At 40.2% G+C, this 23672-nt stretch overlaps 1 protein-coding gene across 1 annotated transcript in view; it reads left to right on the top strand.

The window, feature by feature from the left end:
* The window catches only part of PIK3R2 (phosphoinositide-3-kinase regulatory subunit 2), a 49557-nt gene that overhangs the window by 8031 nt on the left and 17854 nt on the right, over nucleotides 1-23672 (top strand). Inside the window, exons 3-9 of the mRNA XM_053464062.1 lie at nucleotides 8765-8857; nucleotides 9506-9568; nucleotides 11750-11881; nucleotides 15236-15437; nucleotides 15813-15898; nucleotides 17474-17576; nucleotides 17856-17954. Coding sequence (XP_053320037.1) covers nucleotides 8765-8857; nucleotides 9506-9568; nucleotides 11750-11881; nucleotides 15236-15437; nucleotides 15813-15898; nucleotides 17474-17576; nucleotides 17856-17954 — 778 coding nt within the window. The remainder of the gene's footprint in view (nucleotides 1-8764; nucleotides 8858-9505; nucleotides 9569-11749; nucleotides 11882-15235; nucleotides 15438-15812; nucleotides 15899-17473; nucleotides 17577-17855; nucleotides 17955-23672) is intronic.

Below are 23672 nucleotides of genomic sequence, written 5' to 3'. Positions count from 1 at the left end.
CACTTGTCTACATCCACCAGACAAGCCAGAAGAATTGCTTTCCTACAGACATCTTGTACTGCTACCACCACTGTAAGGGATTCTGGGTAGGCATATGCAAACAAGCACAAGCTACCAATGATCAAATTTTTTGTCTCTATATACATTTTATACACGAATCCCTTTAGGGCAAATATATGTACTGGAGTGTGTGCATGTAAATATGAGGTTAGCACAGCATGTCCTAGCCATGGGACTAAGCTCCATTCTGACTCTGCTCCACAAGATGCAGACTTCAAAGAAGGGGCAGTGAGATCCAGCCGTGCAAATAATTCCCCTTTTGTTCCTCTCCCGTCTCCAAGCAAGCTCTGATATAGTCCCTTGTCACGGACAGGCTCCAAAAGAAATGACACCATGCCTGCCAAATCCCCCTTTAACCCTACTGCAGCCATGCACTTTATTTTTTTCCCCCATGGAAAAAAATGTTTTTGCTCTATATCACTGCTGCTGAGGAACAGATACCCAGAAGTGAATTGATGACTGTGAACATGCATTTCACCATACGATTTTACTTCTTCCATGTATATAGAGCCAAAAAATGTACGCAGTACTTATTACAATATATATTCAAATGATGTGACAAAACTTGAATTGACAGACTAGGATGAATGCATTAGGTAAAGTGGACCCTAAAGGCCCAAGCCTATCCTGCCCCTGAACCACTGTTTTAATTGTATGATGTTACGTAACAAAAAATCCTGGACTAGTAGTGACAGGCAAGGTCCTGGCTTGCCATGGTACATGCTCCACTTGATCTTCCTTGCATGTCGGTTGCTGGTTCAGGCATTCTCTCAGGAGCTCCTCTTTGGATGTCATCTTACCCATGTACTAACAGATGCTCTTGGTTTCATTCAGGACAGTGGCTTTGACACTTACCAGACTCCATCCGGCATCTTTCCAGCTGGTGTACAGTCTCTGGGTGTTCGACTTTCCTGTACTCAATCCAGGTTGTGTTCCCAATGCCCTTCCGGGCTGTGCTCATGTATTGGTCCATATTGTAGGGAGGCAGGTTATTGGCTGGTGGTCAGGGTGTTCCATGATCAGCACTGTTCTTCCTTGTGTTAGCCAGTATAGGTGGGAACCTGTTGCTAGCAGGTCATCCATTTGACACACAAACACACACTATTGGGATACCTGACCGTTACACCAACAGGGACCTTTAGTTGGTCCCCACCTTTGCTTTCCACAAGATTTTGTAGTTTCTGTGAGAATTTTGGCCTGTTCATTAAGAAGAGCATTTGTGAGGTCAGGCACTGATGTTGGACAAAAAGGCCTGGCTAGCAATCTCCATTCCAGTTCATCCCAAAGGTGTTTGATGGGGTTGAGGTCAGGGCCCTGTGCGGGCCGGTCAAGTTCTTACACACCAAACTCATCCAACCATGTATTTATCTACCTTGCTTTGTGCAGTTTTACAGTTTGCACAATGCCGTTTGGCAGGTAATGTCCTTTTGGCATCTGCCTAACCCAGAAGAGTGTAGGCTGCTATAGCTGCAAAAGTGGTGATGGTTGGGGGGGTGGCAACTCCATATCAATGAGCATGGTTTTGGAATGAGATGTTCAACAAGCTTATATAGGTGCGATGGCTAGTTGTCCACATACTTTTGACATTATGGATATGGTGAAGCATGCATGTGACTGGATGTTTCTGCTTCTCCCATTGGTATGTTACTGAACATGTGGAAGGTTACAGCGTTGTGCTCCCTGCAGGCAACTGATGGGGGCTTTAAATGCAACAGTATTCGCATTTTCCAAATGCAATAGATAATGCATGCACTGCATTATGCATGTGTCTCTAGCCTTTTTACGATGTGTCTTTTATTGTGGACTGTTGTCTCCCTTTCAAAACTCCATAGCCTGTCATGAAAAATGATCTTCTGTAAAATACCTTATAGTTTAAGGTGTTGGAGGTAGGCCAAACTGGCTCTATGTAGCCTTTAACTCTTGTGATGCATATAAGAATATTGTAACATTTTAGGTTACAAAAGCCCCATACTGTCCACTTTAGTTTTAGTTAACATTTAGTTCATTTTAGAGGTACTGTTTTCAGTGGTAAAGCTTGTTCCTGAGCCTAGATGTTCATTTTTAGATGTTAATTTCGTCTGGTCCCAAGCATAATGTATAAAGGCAAGTAAAGGTTTTTTTGGAATTAGAACTTTAAAATTGCTCCCTTTTTGAATTTTTCTTAGGCGTTAAAACTTTGACATTACTTGTAATATAGGAGACAGAATAGAATGATAGCTTGGATGCCAGTCTACCTTTGGATCTTATTGGGATTTTAACTTGTGGGAAATCTGTGTGGCATAGTTAACAAAGAAACTTACTACAAATGAGCCAGTAAGGAGCTATTTTAGTTGATGGTGCTAGATAACAAAATGTCAGTGTAAAGTTGGTTGTGAATAGAGTTTTTGAAGCTTTGAAGGACAGATTGTTTCTCAAAAATGCACACAGAAAACAAATCTGCTTTGAATTGCTGAGAAAGTCTCGGGCAGTGTGTGCTATTTTTTTTTCTTCATCCATGTTCTGAACACAGCAGACAGATCTTGCTGAAACCAGTTTAAATCTTTTTTTTTTTTTCTTCCACAAAAGACACATGGCAGAAACTCAGTTCAACAGACAGTTTTAGAGAATGGGGGGTTGGAGCCTTTCTGAATGTTTAGGGAGGTAGATGGACAGTGTTCTACTATGTACTATGACAACTGTTCAAAAATTTGGGGTCACTTAGCTGTTTTCATGGAAAACGAGGTTTCTAGCTGTGCTAACATAGTTGTAAAAGGGTTTACTATTGATCAATTAGCCTGCAATCTTAAACTCAGATTAGCTAACACAACATGCCATTGGAACACAGGAGGATGGTTGCTGATAGAGGGCCTCTGTAGCCCAGGAAAATATTCTATTAGCCCCTTTTGTGACCAGACTGTTTTTTTTTTTTTTTAGTTTTAAATGTTCTACCCTTCGTGACAATGTAATTTTCTTCCTTCTCGTTTGCTATACCCACATAAATTATATTTTTTTGGGGGGTGGGGGATGAGAAGAACTTTCTTTAAATTCTGTTATTTTGATCGTCATATAATGTATTATATACTTTTATTTGAAACATATTTTACTCATCTAAAAAATAATTTAGAAATACCGTTATACAGCAATAAGTAAAAGTAGAGTATTGCTATCACAATTTTCTTTTCAAAATTAATGATAGTGACATTGTAAAGCTGCCATGAATCCCCACCCACATTTTTTCAAAAGTAGATAACCCACATATGTGTGTATATAATATAAATATTAAAAATCATTAAATATAAACTTTTATATGAATATATACATTTTAATTTCAAATGTGATTTAATTAGTAAAAAAAAATAACTGTCTATGCAGTGATCTTGTCACTAAATATCATTGAATGTTGCTGACATCCAGCAACACCCCCTGAAGGACAGAAGCCTCTTCCTAAGCTCTGTCCTGCAGCAAGGCCATATTTGAAATGCATGCTACTTTTCAAAACACTGAGCAAAGAAAAGCAAATTTTGAATCAGATATAGTGTAGATGTTAATGCTGTAGCTGGAAATGGCTGATTTAACACCTTTATGACCATTGACATGCCAGGCACGTCGATTGTCACGAACGGTATGTTTTTCCATGATGCTCCTGGCAAGTCATTTACAACCTTATCAATGTCATGACTGTATGTATGATCCACTTGATATTTTAATGGACAAAATGACACGGACATTTCTAATTGACCTCAAACTATTAAATGGGCATATGTATGTTTGTGTGTATGTATGTTCTGTACAATACAGAAATGTAAAGGGACTGCACAGCTATCATATGGGTTAAAGTGCATATGCTGACTGAAATTCCCCTTTTAAGTTAAACACCTCTTCTGTAAACTCTCTTGATAACTGAATAAGCTGCATGCGGAGTTTGATTTTGGTATTGTTGCTGCTGAAGAGCACAGTTAGCGGGCTATATATAACAAAATGGGCTACTGGGATTAATATTGATGCAGGTATTACGGTATATATATCCGATTGACCCTGGCTTGCCACACTTGTAGCCACCTGCAGCAGAAGTGAGTATGGAAGAATTTCACTTGTGAAAACAAAAGGGAAAGGTTCTTTTCCAAAACTGACAGCTCAGCATTCATGTAAGAGTGACTGGAAAGATCAGTTGTTACTCCCACCTAATGTAATGCTGTGGAACCAGTTCTGTATAATTAAGGAACATTCTAAATCAGCTATAAGAAAATATTCTGTAGCTTCTTTGTTTCTCAATCTGTCATAGAGGTTATATTTCCTCTAGCTAGTTATTAACCCCTTGGCTGCTAAGCCATTTCCCACCCTGGTGCTAAGCTGGTTTTCGGCATTTTGGTGCATATCACGTTTAAACGGGTTTAGAAGTAAATTTCTTGGGAATAAACTATACAAACCATATATTGTTTTTTTCAGCACACCCAGCAGATTCCAAATATACCATTTTTATATGTGTATGCCTCATTAGGTTTGCAAAATAAAGCCAAAAATGGGAAAAAAGTGTAATTTTTCACTTCCGACTCAATAAAAAGTAGTTCGTAATGTTATTTTTCTAAACTCTAATATCAAAAGCTGCGTTGCTAAATATTTGTAGTAGGTAACCGGTCTAAAATAAACAGAAATTGAGAACAGTAGACTGTTTTTCTAATATTTTATAGCTAAAAGTTAAATTTATTAGACTATCACAAAAGACATCTTTAAATTTAATGCATGGCTGCCATCAATTAAACAGCTCTAGCTGCCTGGGATGTTAAAATAAGCCAACAAAACTATATATTTTTAGAAACTACACCCCTAGCTTCAGCAAATGAGGTCTTAGTTGTATTTGTATCACAAATCTGACGTGCACAACAAATAAGTGAATATCACACTTCTAAAAATAAAAAATACATTTAATTAAAAGCGACAAGTTCATTTATGTCTTGCGCACTCCAGTCTTGTGCTACGAATACATGCAGCCCCTCATTTGATGCGCCAAGGGGTGTAGTTTCTGAAAATATATACTTTATGTACCATAATTTAACTTTCCAGCTGTCTAGAGCTGTCTAAATGCAGGCATCACCCCTAAATGTTTTAAGACAATTTTTTTAACAAGATTCTCCAATCTGCCATATCTGAAGTTAAAGGGGTCTAGACATCTGGGAAGTTAAATTAGTGTACATAAAGTACACATTTCAAGAAACTACACCCCTTGGAGCTTCAAATGAGGGGCTACATGTATTTCTAGGACAAAAGTTGAGTGCACAAATAATGATGGAATATGTCGCTTTGGCTAGAAAATGTTTTTTCTAACCATAGCGACATGTTCATTTGTGTCTAGCGCGCTCCAGGTTTGTACTAGAAACACATGCAGCCCCTCATTTGATGCGCCAAGGGGTGTAGTTTTTGAAAATATGTACTTTTTGTGCCATAATTTAACTTCTTACGTGAGCAGTAATGCCACGTCAAGGCTTCAACCCTAATTACTGACCATTCATACGCCTTTCATATCTCCATTCACTCGCAGAACCACACACCATACTTTCCATACATTCACTCGCAGAAGCACACACCATTCTTTCCCCTTACAATCCCCAAGAAATGATGGTAAAGGGAGAAAAAAAATCACTTTTACAGCAAAAATAAGTTTTGCAGTAAAAATGCAAGGCGCTCCAGGGATGATATGGTTACTCACGTACCGCACAGGCTAAATGGCTGATTTTAATAATATTTGCAGTTCATCAGGATTTAAAAAATTGCCTTCCTCTACCATTGGCTAAATTTAACCCCATGATCAAAGGGATCATGGGGTTAAAATTCAGTATCGGCCATTTTTAAAAAAGGAATGTGACTTTTTCATAGCTATATGATCACTGTGGTAACATTGGCTACCACAGTGATCATTTAGCTAGAATACTTAAACTTTTTTTTTTTGTTTAAAGTTAAACTAGTTTGTTTAGATAATTTAATTTGGGGGTCTCTAGGCAATTTTGATCTTTATTTATCTGCCTTTAGAGACCCCCAAATCATTTTTTTTTTACTTTTTTTGTACATTTTTATTTTTTTAACGTAATATTTTTTATTATTTTTTTTACAATCTATATACCGTTGGAAGAGGCGATTACCTTTCCAACGGTATATGTTGGGGGTCTGTAGCTGCTTAGATGCCTGAGATACACGCACCTAAGCAGCATGCCCCCATACCTCTTTAACTGACAATTGTCAGTTTTCAATAAAGTTGCGCGGTGACGTCATTACCGGCCGGATCGGGTGGTCCCAGTGATGCCCTTCAATATGAGGGGCAGATCGCCGGGGTAGGTGGTGATGGGGGTCCACAGACCTCCATCAAGGTAAGATAGTGCTAGCGACGGCATGGTGCCGTCGTTAGCACCTAACTGGAACTGCTAGCGACGGCACCATGCCGTCGTTAGCAGTCAATATTGTTCTGTGATATTAAAATCACAGAACATATTTGTGCAGTAGCGTTTATGATGGTTTGAGTCAATTGTGGAAATTTCATGGGATTTACTCGCTAAACAATGCATTGCCTTGGGATGAAGCATCCCTTCAGCTCACAGTAACCATATGTTATGAGGGGCCAAGGACAAGAACCACCCTAAAGCTGTCTCCTCATAATGTATAGTTTGGTTATCATCCAACTTCCAAAATAAATAACCAAAGATTACATAATTTGAAGTGTGCTTGATCTTAAAAGGGACACACCAGCCATCCTATGCACTTTAATGCATATAACTGCCTGGCCCCTTAAAATTTTTGTGGTGCACTTTTTTATGCAGAGTTCCGCCATATGCGCCACCCTCCCGGCTAGTGGCTGTGCAGGTGATGTCTTTGGGTATGTTTTTTCTGTCTTTATTACGATATATATTTCTGGAGAATGCCTATTAAAGTACTCGGTGTGCCTAGTATGTTTCAGCAGTGATGTATTTATCTTTGGGGCAGTGACCCCAGCCACCCCCTCAACTATCCGCATTCTTCATGCATTAGAAGGCCCTGTCTTTCCTTGCCGTGGCACTTTTTAATGCAATTAATAGAACCTCCATAGTAAAAACTGGCCGGTTGAGAAGATCAAAGATCTCCCTTGTTTAGCAGGACATCTGCACTCCAATTTTTGTGGCTGGAGGACTGTAGCCCCCCCCCCGACCTTACCACCCTCCTGGCCTAGACCCTAGTTGGCCTTGGTCCGGATACTTACACCAGCATGTTCTAATGTCTTGGAGCAGAGTGTATGAAGAAGATGCATCATAAACACTGGTCTTTTTTTTCCTCAGTGACTTCATTGTCATAAGAATAAGTGTGAAACAGGACATGGTAGATGGATTATTGTGCAGTAAGCGTGTAAATATTGGTGTACTAGGACATGGTTCTTTATGTGGGCTAACTCTTTTGATACCTTAGTGTTGAAAACACCAGGAAAATTGCTTTAGTTCTTACTGAAATTCAGCGTCAATCCAATAACAACCTTACCCACGCCCATAATAAATTGTAGGTTAATCAGAAAGTTCTGTTTTTATCATACTAAACAGTGCTTTTCATTCATAAGAAATTGCACTTTATCTTTTTTAGTGTATTCTACAATGTGTACTTAGTACAAAGTTCTGTGTGCGTTATATGCCATCTGAATGTCAAAGGTCAGAAATTTAGCATCAAAATTGTATGAGATTGTGCGGCTACTCCTTTGCTTTGTGAAACAAAATTTCAAAGAAAAAATTGTTGATGCCACACTAAGAGTTAACTAGCCTGTAGAGCTTGGAATCTGCTGATGAGGCAGATAAATCTGGCTAAGAATTAAGCACTGAGCTATGTGCCAAAATGTAAAAGGTGGGGGTAGTGAAAAAGTAGAAGATGGGGGGAGGGGATTTGAACATGGCCTGGCTCTGCATCACTTTATTCCCTCCTCCCTACAAAAATAGCTGAAACATGGTTTACTCAGCATAGTAAAGAAGTCTGGAAAGTGGTGTGAGTGAGGGCATTGCCTGAGTTAAGGATTTATGCTTGAAGGCCAGTATCTAATTGTAGGCATACATTTTACATGTATTTTATGTTTGAGACATCAAAGGTTCCATCAAAACGACAGGGAAACCTCAGCTGTAGATTGTGAAACCTGCCTCTGAATTTTAACAGTTGGGGTGGCAAATTTACCACTAACCAATATTCAATATTTGTTTGAGAGCAGAGGTAGCTCTCTAGCTGTTGCTGGCATACTAATCTCATCCCATGAAATTTGTTTCAGCTCAGTTTTTAGTGCAGGGCTACGCTACTCCAAAATTGCTACTTAGCACTTTTATTTATCTCAACTTTTGGCACATAACTTATATAGTAGCACATAACAATTGCAACATATAATATTCTGCCAGTTGTGCGCTCTTAAGAAACGGAGTGCCGATATGAAGTCACAGCCTCCATGGTGTAAATTGGTCTAGGCCAAAATATGTAACTGGGTGTTAGGGTAATCTATGCAGGAGTGTTGACTTTGTACCCTTTGAAAACCAACTGGAAGTATGTTTGGTGTAGCCACATAACAATGAAATGAAGCCCGTTTATGGCATTACAGCATTTTACAACAAGAATCTTACAGTTCGCAGAAACGTTTCCTATTAGTTCCTAGGTTAAACTCTGAAGCTGCTGCTGTTTGATACTTTCTATTCAGTTACAATGTATTCAAAATACCTACACTGAAATACTTTTTTTCTTGTAGCACAATCTCTTCCAGAGCTTGTTGACCACTTTTCCCCTCCAGAAATTGCACCTCCCATCCTTGCCAGGTTGCTTGATGCTATCGAAAAGAGAGGTAAGATTTTTTTTTTTATTATTATTATTTGTATATGGGTGGCTTCTAATTTAAAGGCTGGGCTTTAGTAATAAATATGTATGTAATAGGATGTATGCAACGCTACCAAGCAATTAATTGTTGGGCATCGCCAGCAAAATATGAGCCATAGTTACTTGATTTCTAGGTTTTGCACGGTCTTGTCCATAGCAGTTCCTTTGACGCTCCACATGTTCGAGTTATTAATAGAAAAAAAAAGTCTTTGTTTGGTGTCAATTGAACACGACGGATTTTTTTTTTGTGCACACTGCTGTACATCTTAATCTTTTTTCAGTAATCTGCAAAAATATTCTAACACTTACGCAACCAGTACATTTTTGAAAGCCATAATCCTTTTGTTCACCTGTTTTTTTCTGAACTAGTTTTCTCAACATATGTACACTGTTATGTATGCCTCTCGTGTGTTTATGCTGTGCTTTTTCTCTGTATGCTTTTTATAGTGTATATAATACACCTTATATAATAGCAATATTAATATATACTTTATTATGGTGTATAATGTCCAATGCAGTGCATAGTCCTGTAGGTTGTTCAGTGTTTGTTTTGATGTTTGAGATGCATTTATTAGGTGCTGTGCATATGAGAGCTGTTCTTTTCTTTCACCTCCAGCACTGGACAGTGAAACACTGTACAGGACCTCTAGTTTCGAGTTCAGAAACGCAGTTAAAACCGGTAAGAACCAGTCTTCGCAAGTGGAGAACAACTCCTGGGTCTTTATTCAGTTGAGAGCAGAAACGTGTTCCATTATTTTCCTGTTAAATCAGCTGTCATAACAGGGGGAGTGCAAGTAATATATGAAATATGGAAAAGAAAAAATGTCGGTGCGCTGAGCTAGTCACAGGCTCAAATAATACAAATGTAGAATACGAGGCCTACCAAACAGGTGTAAGCATTCTGCAAAAACAGTGTATTGGCTGTACAATGTATACAAAAAACAAACTGTCTGCGCTTCTTACCACTATATAGGAGGTGAGAGTAGGTTCTCACCCTATTGAGTGTGCCTTGACGTGGCGGGTGAGCTTAATTATGCTTTGGCCAATTCATATAACCAAAACCTCTCATTTATATTATGTTTATGTATTTGTTGCCAACTTTATTAGGGTAAGAAGCCCAGACAATATATGAAATATGTTTATTAAACAATTTTAATTACTGCAGAAGGGAATCTGATGACTCAGATGGTGGTAAATGATATAGCAAAAATATAACCCCCCTTTTCAAATCTTAGTTCCTCTGACTTTTGAAATATGATTTAAATATAAAAATATTTAAATATTTATATATGTAAATATCTACACATAAAAGCTTCTGTGAGGCTCAGGGCCTGGCGATTTTCTCCTGTAAGAGATGGTAAGCTGGCCCAGCATATTGGCTGTTCCGTGCAGCTAGATTTCTTGCACAAATCTAATCGGAGTAGCTGTGTGTTATGAAGTGTTCTCTGACTTTAAAAGTGACTTGCCAACTAGTTTAGTCAATGCGCCCTGTGGATTGACCAACCCATACTAGAGGACTGCATCAGGAAGTGGGTACCTTTGTTTTTTTCCAGGTGTTGCGGGCTTGAAGACAATGTACCTGCGAGTCCCAGTAATCCCGTGCACTCCTGTAAGGCTGCCTTCGGTTGCTCCCACACAGCGTCTCTTCTCTTGTTCTGCCCAGGAACCCAGCGGAGTCACGTGAATTTACGTCACGTCACATGACTCTGCTCCGTTCCTGCTTTCCCTGGGCAGGACAAGAGAAGATTGGCCACATGTGTTGCGGGAGCGGCAAACGCATGTGTTGCATGAGTGGGCGGTAATGGTCAGAAATTCTGCCGTACCCTGACTGGATACACCCTCCAGATGCTGCTTCCTTCTACCCATAGCTATCAGGAATACAAAGACAGCAGGAAACACAGATCCTTAGTGGCACTGTAGCGTAGCAATATAGTGCATTACTGTCCAGACAAGGACAGCACCGAGACGTACCCCGATAACAAGACAGAACTTGTATTGAGGTAAAACAGGAACTGACCTTATTGGGGACAGCACAGATATTTATACACACAACATAATCGGATCAAGAGTATAATGCCATCAACTACCAGACTGCCTCAATATAGTGGCCAGCAATGCCCACCCGACAAAAAGTCACTATTTTAGGATGATCCTAAGGGAACGGCATCAATCCCAGTACCAATGGAGAGTTTAGGGTCCGAGGATGTTATGTTCCAAAAAGCAACTTGATCCGATGTTGGGACCCTGAGCGTCAGCTGGCCAGAGTACCATAGCTGCGGCTGGGTAAACCTCGGTCCTAAAGATGGGTAAAAAAAACCAGGATTCCAAATGAGCTCCGTAACCGCTTCCAAGTGTTGCCCACCACAAGTATAGCGTGATAACAAAAGAGTGATGTAGTGGGACAACGGATGTTGATGTTCCAATTGTCGGCGGTCATTGCCGCGGTTCCTAGCCGCAAATTCATGGAACTGCACGGTGGCTAGGAACCGCGGCGATGGCCAATGACAATTGGTCTCCGTCAGGAGCATGGAGTATTTTGGGCCATATAGAGTCGCCATAGCCGTGGAAGTCTGGTTAGGGCAGACCACATGGGTTTTCCTGTCACCCTGTGCCCCCAATGAGCACAGGGTGGTTTTGACATAAGGGGGCACTGGGCAGGCAGTCTCCCCAGGAATCAATCAGTGCCCCCTCCCAAACTCAAATCTACCCCATGTGTCCTCAGCCTCAGGGAGCTACCTTGTTACCCCCAAACACACAAGTTGAAATAGCTGACAAGAACACACCAAACATAAGTCACCCACAAATGCAAAACCTTTTTTTGTAACTTTCCCTTTAAGCAATTGTTTCCTTGTTATTGAAGACCTTGCAGGAATTGACGTGGAGACATTAGATATACATTCCATCGCAGATGCAGTGAAGATATTTCTACAAGATCTTCCAAATCCTGTAATTCCATATCATGTCCACCAAGAGATCATCTGGGCACTACTCGGTGAGCAAGATTATATCTTCATATGGGTTCTACAACTCGTAGCTGCATTCAGTGTGAATATTTATCTTGTCTTATGTGAAAATGTCCACCTAATGTGATACTTTTGATCCAACTTGCCAACAATGTATCTTTTATATATGTTATATATCCTATACTGACATTCTGGAGAGAGTTTAGAGGAGGGCTTAATGGTTTGCAGGATAGGAATTATGAGGGAAAATATGAGATCTCTATACGTAGAAGCGTAGAAGAAAGAAGATAGCAAGAACATGTGATAGAAATATATTTAAATACATAAAAGGGAATTAACAAAAAGCAGAAGGGAATTTTGTTTCAAAGAAAAACAAAGGTTAAAACAAGAGGTCATTATCTAAAACTAAAGAGTCAGAGGCTTAGCTGTAATGTAAGGAAGTTTTAGTTTACTAAGAGGGTGATGGATAAATGGAACAGCCACATATGAGAAGTGACAGAGGCTAATACCATAATGGAATTTAAACATGTATGGGAAAAGCATATGGTTCTCTTGAATCTAATACAAGATCAACGACTGGTTTAAGTCTTAAGGAAAAATGGGCCGACTAGATGGGCCGAATAGCTCTTATTAAATTCTGGGTTTTACGACATTGTTGGGTCCCCTCTCCTTGATTGCTTTTAGTATATTGGAGGCTCCTAAGCCAAACCAGCAGTATCCTGCCTGTAGGGCTGCAACTAACGATTATTTTAATAATCGATTAGTTGGCCGATTATTTTTTTGATTAATCGGATAAAGAAATGCAATTTTTTTCAAATTTTAAATAATGTAATAAAAAACGTACAAGTTACACTTTCATCTCTTTATTGTAATGGCCTCTCTCTCTATTCACCTTCTTATTTTACTGACATAATAAAAGCTACAAGAACCCAAACAGTGTTTCTCAAACTAGGTTTTAATACAAAGTTATTAGTAAATAATAATTCATGTTAACTACCGTATTTGCTCGATTATAAGACGACCCTGATTATAAGACGACCCCCCAAAATCTGAATATGAACTTAGGAAAAAAAGAAAAAGCCTGAATATAAGACGACCCTAAAGGAAAAAAGTTTTACCAGAAAATGTTAATTCATGTAAACTATTTTTTTTAATAAAAGCTGATTGAGAAAAATATTTTTTTTTGTTTTTATTTCCTTGTATTTTCCAACCTGTCCCCCAGTTACGCACATCTGCCCCCAGGCTTGCCACACCAATATGGCACTGTGGCCCATGATATGCCTTTTAACCCTCTATATGCCACTGTGCCCCATGGTATGCCTTTTGACCCCCTATGTGCCACTCTGCCTCCAGAAATGCCTTATACCCCTATATCCCATTCTGGCATTTAGGGGGTTAAAATGCATATTATGGGGCAGAGTGGCATATAGGGAGGTATAAGGCATTCCAGGAGGCAGAGTGGCATTAAGGGAGTTAAAAGGCATTGTATAGAGCACTCTGCCTCCAGAAATGCCTTATACCCCTATATGCCACTCTGGCATTTAGGGGGTTAAAAGGCATATTATGGGGTAGAGTGGCATATAGGGAGGTGAAATGCCTTATACCTCCCTATATGCCACTCTGCCCCATAATATGCTTTTTAACCCCCTAAGTGCCAGAGTGGCATATAGGGGTATAAGGCATTCCAGAAATGCCCTATACCCCCATTTAACACACACACACACACACACACACACACACACACACACACACACACACACACACACTACAGCAGGAAGCACCGGTAAGTGTGTGTATGGGGGGGGGAGACAGGAGGATCCAGGTCCCCTGCAGTGGTGCGGGGGATCAGGATCTTAGTCTCATAATCAGACCTCTATTTGAGGTCTGATTAGAAGACGACCCCGATTAGAAGACAAGGGGTATTTTTCAGAGCATTTGCTCTGAAAAAAACCTCGTCTTATAATCGAGCAAATACGGTATTTTTCACATTTAATAAAAACTATGAGAAAAAAACCTTGTTTATATTTTCTTTTATTTCCCAAACTGCCCCCAGTTATGCACATCTGACCCCAGCTTGCCACTCATATGTCCCCATATATGCCTTATACCTCCTATATGCCAGAGATTCCACTGTGCCCCTTGATATGCAACTGAGCCCCCTGATATACCTTTTACCCCCAGATATGTCTTATGACCCCCTGATATGCCTAATATCGATATGCCTTATAACTTCCAATATGCCACTTGCCCCCATTTATGCCTTATACCTCCCTATAAGCGAATGTGCACCCTGATATGCCACTCCACCCCCCATAAATGCCGTGCACCACCCTGAAATTCATTATACTCCCTGATTCACCACTCTGCCTCCCCCAGATATGCCACTCTGAAATTCATTATACCCCCCATACACCACTCTACCTCCCCCTATACACCACTCTAACTCCCCCAGATATGCCATTCTGCCTCAGCTTAAGTGAAGGGCAGTAACGGAGGCTGTCTGTGCGCATTGCGCAGACCCCCACCAGCTGACAGAGAGGATGATCCTCTGCAGGAGACCTCGATTCTCTGTCAGCCGGTGGGGGTCTGCACGATGTGCACAGACAGCCTCCGTTACTCACCTTCACTTACGCTGAGGCTTCTATGAAGCTGCAGTGTAAGTGCCTGTCAGCAATGGAGGTTCACAAAACACCAGGGAGTCGGGAGAGAGGCAGAGCAGTGTATGGGAGGGGGGAGAGAGACGGAAGTGAGAGACCGGCCGACAGTGAGGGGAATCCAGGTCCCCTGCAGCGTTGCGGGGGATCTGGATTCTAGTGTTATAATACGATCTCTGTTTGAGGTCGGATTATATAAGGAGAGGAGTTTTTCAGAGCATTTTTATCGATTAGTTGTTTCAGCCCTACCTGCCTGTTCCCAGTGGCAATCTTGCACATTTAACAGTACGCGCAAAACTTTGATTAAATAAGGACAGCTTTGTGTTTGAGGGAGAAGAGAATGCTATCATAGACTGGCATTTTATCCAAGTATGTAACAGTTAAATATTTAAAGCCTAATATTTCTGTTTGGAATTATATCACATATTGGCTAAATTTACGAAGAGTATTTTACTCTTGTGTCCGTTTTTGTTCAAAAAGGGCCCTTCCAACCTGGATCGGAATAATCCGATCAACCACAGGGGCTCATGACTTTCTATCATGCAACGGGTATCTTATTTTCTTTTTGATCTGTTTAAATGCGTGCGTGTGCTTAATATACCTTAGACTAAAATTTTTTTATATTTATGAAGATAATTTTACTTATCGTAGCAGTTTGGCAAACTGTCTTCATTAGGTAAATCGTGTATTCTGTGGTTAACCATTTGCTCATCTGTCTTCCTGTTTTAGAGTCAAAAGAGGAGAGTAAAAAGATAGAACAAGTTTCTATGATCATTCAGCCACCTGCTGTACCCTTGCAGCATTTACTTACTTTCCAGCACCTTCTCCGACACATTTGGAAAGTGTGTGATAAAAGTAACAGCAATGGATTGACTCTGAAGATGGCTGCTGAAATCTTTGGACCACTACTGCTTAGACCAGTGATCACTGGGTGAGGATTTTTAGTAGCATGGTTTTCTAAATTGATTTGTGGTAAATTACATATAAAGTTCCAAAGTTGGTTTAATGTGATGCCATCAGAATCCAATCCTTGAGGACCACAGACAAAATGTGTTTTTTCAATAGCACTTCTATGGTTTATGTATTAATAAGGGACCTTAAGAAACTTGAAAGAATGTGACCTTTGGTGCAGAAGTTTGACACCCCTTTAGTTTAAGAAACATTTCCACAATTTTCACACATGCAGAAGCCATGGTATTTAGATATATATCTACAGACATGCGTACATCACTTTTTTTCTGTAAACCAACTGTATTCCTGTCTAATGTGCGAGTTGATGTCACCTATCACATTGTTCTTGTACCAGGGCGGAGGCTGTCCCGGATTATCCCATCCTCTTTTTGGAGCTTCTGCTGCAAAATAAAGAGCTGCCATCTGAACAGCATCCTCCAGGTACGTATTAATTGTATATCTGAGTTGAGGCTGCTGATTGACGATAAAGGGACTTAAGAGGGCAGTCATGTCTGGTTTTTACAGGATGTCTAAATCGGAAGGCTACATCAAACTAGGGCTGCAGCTAACGATTATTTTCATAATCGATTAGTTGGCCGATTTATTTTTTCGATTAATCGGATAAAAAAAAAAGAATGTACATTTTTCATTTATTTAAAATTTAATAAACAAATGATGTTAAATACAAACAGCAGAATAAAAAAAAACTTTGATAAAATGCATTTCTTGTCTTTATTTCCCAACTAGCCCCCACAATTGATGCACATTTGAGCCCAGGCTTGCCACGCTGCCTCCCAGACATGCCACGCTGCCTCCCACATATGCCATTCCACGCTGCCTCCCACATATGCCATTCCACGCTGCCTCCCACATATACCATTCCACGCTGCCTCCCATATATACCATTCCACGCTGCCTCCCACATATACCATTCCACGCTGCCTCCCACATATACCATTCCACGCTGCCTCCCACATATACCACTCCACGCTGCCTCCCACAAATACCACTCAGTCCTCATCATTAAATTAACCCTAAACACCCCATTAACCATAACTACCCCTAAATTAACTCTAAATACCCCATCAAAACAACTACCCTAAAGTAACCCTAAACACACCATTAACCACAACTGCCTCAAATTAACCCCAAACACCCCATTAACCACAGCTGCTCCTAAATTAACCCTAAACACCCCATTAACCATAGCTGCCCCTAAATTAACCCTAAACACCCCATTAACCATAGCTGCCCCTAAACACCCCATTAACCATAGCTTCCCCTAAACACCCCATTAACCATAACTGCCCCTAAATTAACGCCCACCTCCCCTAACTTTCAGTAGCCCAAATATTAATTTTATACTTACAGTTAGATGAGTGTCACAGCCATGTGGTTCTGGCCTTCTGGGAGAAGGAAGGGGTGGGGCCAGTTGTCACAGTGATTACAGGGAGGGACTGGTAAGTAGGAGCTGCTGCTGTGAGTAACTGAAACAGTTTATATAATGAGGGGTATTTTTCAGAGCATTTGCTCTGAAAAAACCCTCATTTTATAATCAATAAAAATCGATTCAACTAATCGATAATGAAATTCGTTGGCAACGATTTTCAGTATCGATTTTATCGATTAGTTGTTGCAGCCCTACATCAAACGATGAGGATCTTTGAAATCTAAGACTTTTATAACCAAATTCAGTACTAGAAACAAAATATCTTTCATTGTTGAATGTCCAAACCTTTTCAAGAAATTACTCCTTAGTTATGGGAATATTTTTTCCCCCTACTGTGACTCAAAAAAATATGCACTGGTTGGTTATTGCCTTAAAAGCTAAAATGATTCTTAAATCTGTAAGAATTTAAATGCATGTAGTCCTGATTTAAATGTATGAACAATAACAATGACTGTGCTAAGATAATTTTTTCTTAGCATGCCTGATAATGCAGTTCATGTTTTGTCTTAATTGCAGTAGCATCTTTAGCAGGTACAACATTGTCACTTTTTCCTTTTCCTCCATAGCTCTTCCTCCCAAGCCAGCAAAACCCAAACCACCAACATGCAAGGCTAATGCAGGTGGAGGAACACTTCAGGAGGCAGAGTGGTACTGGGGTGACATTTCTAGGTGAGGCACTTTTTTTTTTTTTTTTTAATCTTTGTTTGTATTTTTTGTCCTAACATGTATGTATGCTTTCATAATGCATCATGGCCTTTATTTTTAACCCAACAAAACATTGTCACATTTTCCGCTGGGTCTTTCTTTTGTATACTTCTGTGCTCTATTGGAGCTCTGAATAGAATATAATAGTCATGCTAAGCAGCAATCTTAAAGACAAATTGATCCAAGAACAAGGTTGTTGTCGTTATGAGATACTGTGTTTTTAAATGTTGTGCATTATTTCAGGGAGGAGGTTAATGAGAAACTTCGGGATACTCCAGATGGGACATTCTTGGTGCGCGATGCCTCCAGCAAAATCCAAGGGGAATACACACTCACTCTCAGGTATGTTAATTTGTGACACAAACATATCTTGCACCAGAGTGCTTAAGGTCTATTTAGAAACTAGTAGCAGCTAAAACATGAATAAATTAAATTTAATGAATTAAAATAAGCTAACGTGCTATGCATTGAAATACTGAACACACCCAGCAAAATAAATACAAACCTAAAGCATATTGATATGATTCTGAAAATTTAGCTTGTGCTGCTGTGTTGGGAGCCACCTGGGGTCATAGGAACACTTGGTTTGTGCAAGCTTGCAATGAGCGGCACGCAAAACTGAGGCAGGTGAGTAGGTGCTTTTGAAATTAATGGCAGTCCATCAATGCATTCATTGTATCTAACACTTGTATAACATACACTGCCCACCTGTGTAAGCAAGCAGTGGCTTTGTGGTCATACAAAGGTTAAAAGAACATATTCATAAATCTTTTTAATATGCAAAATAATTTGTGTGGTAAGGATTCCTGGAGAAATTTGATCCAGGTAAAGGGGTTACATCTGAGTAGTTTTGATATGATAGTATTGGTAGTTTTTCATTTCATCAAAAGCTAAAGAGTAGGTGCTAATTTGGGGCACAGAACATCAACATATTTTATGGCAAATTATTTAAAGGGGGACTTTCTCATAAAATTTACACAGCAGTTTATTCAGAGCATTTTAGCTCACCCAAATCTCGGTCCCAATGATTTTTTTCTCCTGGGAGACAGTTGGTCCTGCAGAATGTATAATTAACTCAGTTGAATTTCAGTTGAATTGAATTTCAGAATGACACAAGGACATTGTGACTGAATGCAGTGTTAACTGAGCAAGTGCTGGAGAATTATTACATAGCTGAACGCATTTAATAACTGAATATGAGTTTGGAATCCAATAGCATATACAATTGATGTTTCTGTTCTCTACATCTCGCTATTGTCAGAATTTAGCCACCTTGGAAATACTATTAAAAATACCAATCTAGTGCATCTTAATTGCTGTGCCAAATACGTTTTTGTAATTGATGCACAAGTCTGTGTAAGGGTAAAGAATTTATTCTATCAGTTAACTCTCCCACACTGGTTACTGTGTTTATGAATAAACATAACCTATTGAAACTGTCATTGATCTAAAGGTCATTTCCTGTTAATTAATGGCTTTGGGGTTTTATGGAAGCCTAGTCTCTGCCAACCGTTCACACAAGGGAAAGAATAAAACAAAACCAGATGGAAAAAAAAAACAACGGCCACTTCCTTTATTCCCTGCTCTGACCCAGCTCTCATTTTAGTTTTAGTAAACAAACAGATAAAAGATAGAGGGTGTTGTCTGAGTGATAGATTCAAGGTCATTTTGGAAGCTATATGTTTGTATAACTCTGCTGGCATTGACTTGTGAACTACCACAGGAAGCAGCGTTTTTCTTAATTTATATAGAGAGCAGGAATACAAACAGCAATGCTTATTCAAGAGATATTTGTATTTTCTAGATCTTTGGAACTTTCCTTCCCTCAGTTACACTTTAGTTTAGTTTTCTATGGATACTGCTTTTAACTTCCATATTTAGAGGAGATGAGCATCCTGTTATTTCTGCTGGTACTATGAGGGAGTGTTTACTACTGAGGTAGGGCAGGACCTAATCAATAAGACATCTGTCCCCTCCCCCCATTGAGTTAGTGTTTTCCTTTCCTGACTGAGTTGCATTAGTCATCTACCATTTTGTTTCTAGGGGATTTTTGGGTTGTGGGTCTTCTTTTCCTCACTAGACCCTTGTACTTTTGGGTGTAGGCATTAGATGTTCTTGTTTTCAAACCAGAGCTGGCCCTTTTATTAGGCAGTCTTTCTTCTTATCTCTACCCATGTGGGTGTCTAGCAACTTGGAGTTTATTTGCTTGTGCACATGTGTTAAGTTTATGTGAAGCTCCAGTCTGAGTAGGGCCTTCATCTCCACCTGTTACTGTAAGTTTTTATGTGACACACCACTTGCACAACACTCAGAATATTATTACAATTTATATACCGCCACCATACTCCAGTTTGGCAATGGTAAGCCAAGCTGCTTCCTTTGGGACCCATAAGAGATATTTAGCATTGTATGGATCTTTCTGGAGTTTCGTATGACTAAGAGGCCTGGCCATTTCATTTTAATGTGGTGTTTGTAATCCAGAATGTGCACTGAGCAGTCTGTGGGGTATAAACCTCATGAAGAGGAAAGGTCTAAAACAGGCTAGCACCAAGCTTAATCCTTTAGCCTCTATGGCCTGAGAGTGACCAGTGAAGGACACATGATGCCTCGCATAAGGAATTTGTCTTGCCCAAATAAGTAGATTCCACCTCCTGAGTTCTTTAAAAGTCTGCTTTTCCAGACTTCAGCCCAACCTTAAAGTAACTCCCATGGTACAACCATCTTATGTGCAAGTCTGGTAGTTGGGAGTTTGAACTGGAGGACCTGAACTATGAAGAAGTATCTTCACATGGATAACAGGTAGATAATACTTCCTTAATTTATGCAGGAGAAAGAAAGACACACTTGTGTCAGAATTTACAGAATGTCGATCAACTCAGACAAGGTTCTCTATGTATGCATTGGAGACCATAGACCCAAAGGTCTATGTTACTATTATTATTACTGCTACAATCTCTACACAAATAAAAGGTTTATTATTGCCATTTAAAGGGGGTAATGAGCGTGCAGGATAGTGTTGTGTGTTGGTAGTATAGCTACCTACCTACTACTATAGGTCATATATGTTGTCTGCTGGGGTTTGGGGGCTGCTGGATTTTGCATCAGAGAAGCGGAACAGGTGATAAGATAGAAGAGAGATGGAAAAACTGATTCTGGCACATAAACTAGTTATTATTGATTTTATATAACATCATATTCCACAGCACAGTGACCGTATCCACATACACTTGTCTGAAGTTTCTTCCTATTGCTCTTCCATTGGTACAGAATATTGCCCATTTCCAATTTGAAGCCTTTGTTTTGGTCTTGCCTTAGTCCCACGGACCTTTTCATAGGTGCTCACCACAGTTACTGCTTATGTTGGGCAAAAGGGTATGGTGGTTATTTGTATCTGGGCAGCTGTTTTTTGAAGGCTTGTTTGTGGGCTTTGCTCCTAAGACAACTGTAGTTTACACTCTGTTTGAGTAACCCTTCTGAATGAAGCTGTTCCAGGGCCAATTATAGATTTGTAGATTTGTGGTTCATTGGCTAAGTCCACCATTACAGATGTTTGTTTTAGAGCTATCAGACTAAAGTGGTGTTGACTCCTTCAGTCCAAATATGTCCAACTGTGCCCAATCCAAATCCTCGTCCGAGTGGTGGGCTGTATTTGACAAACTGCAGGTGGAGAGAAACTTGGTTAAATCCACAGCGGTTAACTATTACTACTGGTACATGCAAAAGCTAAGGTGCACATTTCAAAGATTCCAGTATTCAAGGTATGTGAGCACCATACCAAGGTTCTGATTGATTGGGTCTACCTGGTAAAAGAACACTTTAAACAGGATATAGCCCTAAGAATTAATTGAAGGACTTTACAAATTTTAGCTTCTCTTCTGTCTTTATGCATTTAGGGTGTTAACCCCTATTGTCCTTAAGGGGTTATTACTCGTAGTATATTGCGGGACAATGACTCTTTTAACATTTTTCAGTGTTACTGTTTAGCTGTGATTTTCTTCTTTCTCATTTCACGCTCCCACACATATTATATATTGTTTTTTTCAGGGCAAACAGGGCTTTCTTTAGGTACCATTATTTTTATCATATCTAATTTACTATAAAAAAAAAATGATAAAATATGGTGATTTTTTTGTTAAAAAATTACTTTCTCTCAATTTTTAAACGAAAAAACTTTTACCTATCTGCAAAAACGAATGAAAAAACCTGCTAAATAGATTCCACTATTTGTCCTGAGTTTAGAAATGCCCAATGTTTTTATGTTTTTTTGCTTTTTTCTGCACGTTATGGGGCAATGAGTACAGGTAGCGTCTTGCTATTTCAAAACCATTTTTCCCCCAAAGCTGGTCATTCTGCCCCATGTGCCATTTCGGGTATCTTTGAAATCGGCCAATGAAATTTACCCCATCAAGTCATATATTTTTAAAAACTAGACACCCCAAGGTATTTGAAATGCTGGTATTTTAACTAGGGCTGCAACAACTAATCGATAAAATCGATAATAATCGATAATGAAATTCGTTGCCAACGAATTTCATTATCGATTTAGTTGAATCGATTATTATCGATTATAAAATGAGGGTTTTTTCAGAGCAAATGCTCTGAAAAATACCCCTCATTATATAATCCGTTTAGTCTGACTCACAGCAGCAGCTCCTACTTACCAGTCCCTCCCTGTAATCACTGTGACAACTGGCCCCGCCCCTTCCTTCTCCCAGAAGGCCAGAACCACATGGCTGTGACACTCATCTAACTGTAAGTATAAAATTAATATTTGGGCTACTGAAAGTTAGGAGACGTGGGGGTTAATTTAGGGGCAGTTATGGTTAATGGGGTGTTAAGGGTTAATTTAGGGGCAGTTATGGTTAATGGGGTGTTTAGGGGCAGTTATGGTTAATAGGGTGTTTAGGGTTAATTTAGGGGAAGCTGTGGTTAATGGGGTGTTTAGGGTTAATTTAGGAGCAGCTGTGGTTAATGGGGTGTTTGGGGTTAATTTGAGGCAGTTGTGGTTAATGATGTGTTTAGGGTTAATTTAGGGGATGCTGTGGTTAATGGGGTGTTTAGGGTTAATTTAGGGGCAGTTATGGTTAATGGGGTATTTAGGGTTAATTTAGGGTAGTTGTTTTGATGGGGTATTTAGAGTTAATTTAGGGGTAGTTATGGTTAATGGGGTGTTTAGGGTTAATTTAATGATGAGGACTGAGGGTTAATTTAATAAAGTTAACTTAAGGTGCAGTTAGAGGTAAAGGGGGGCAGACTAAAGGGAATCTAAATCCTGGGGGCAGTGAAGATTAACCCAGTACTTATTTATAAAAGTATGGTGTCAGTGTGATGTGAACGGGTCTGTGACTCTATGAGGGGACTATGAGATATCTGGGGGGGTATAAGGCATATCTGGGGAGGATGGAGTGACATATCTGGGGGTATAAGGCATATACATTATATAAGGCATATGTGGGGAGGGCAGTGTGGCATGTCTGGGGAGGACTGAGTGGTGTATCAGGGTGTATAAGGCATATCTGGGGCCACAGTGGCATATCTGGGGGTAGAGTGGAGTGGCATATGTGGGGAGGGCAGCGTGGCATGTCTGGGGAGGATGGAGTGGTGTATCAGGGGGTATAAGGCGTATCAGGCACAGTGGCATATGTGGGGGTGGAGTGGCATATGTGGGAGGCAGCGTGGAGTGGTATATGTGGGAGGCAGCGTGGAGTGGTATATGTGGGAGGCAGCGTGGAGTGGCATATGTGTGAGGCAGCGTGGAGTGGCATATGTGGGAGGCAGCGTGGAGTGGCGTATGTGGGAGGCAGCGTGGAGTGGCATATGTGGGAGGCAGCGTGGAGTGGCATATGTGGGAGGCAGCGTGGAGTGGCATATGTGGGAGGCAGCGTGGAGTGGCATATGTGGGAGGCAGCGTGGAGTGGTATATGTGGGAGGCAGCGTGGAGTGGCATATGTGGGAGGCAGCGTGGAGTGGCATATGTGGGAGGCAGCATGGCATGTCGGGGAGGCAGCGTGGCAAGCCTGGGCTCAAATGTGCATAAATTGGGGGGGCTGGTTGGGAAAT

Source organism: Spea bombifrons, chromosome 1, assembly GCF_027358695.1.
Source record: "Spea bombifrons isolate aSpeBom1 chromosome 1, aSpeBom1.2.pri, whole genome shotgun sequence".
NCBI lineage: Eukaryota > Metazoa > Chordata > Amphibia > Anura > Pelobatidae > Spea > Spea bombifrons.
The sequence above is the reverse complement of the archived record's forward strand: the minus strand, read 5'-3'. Positions and strand labels throughout refer to the sequence as shown.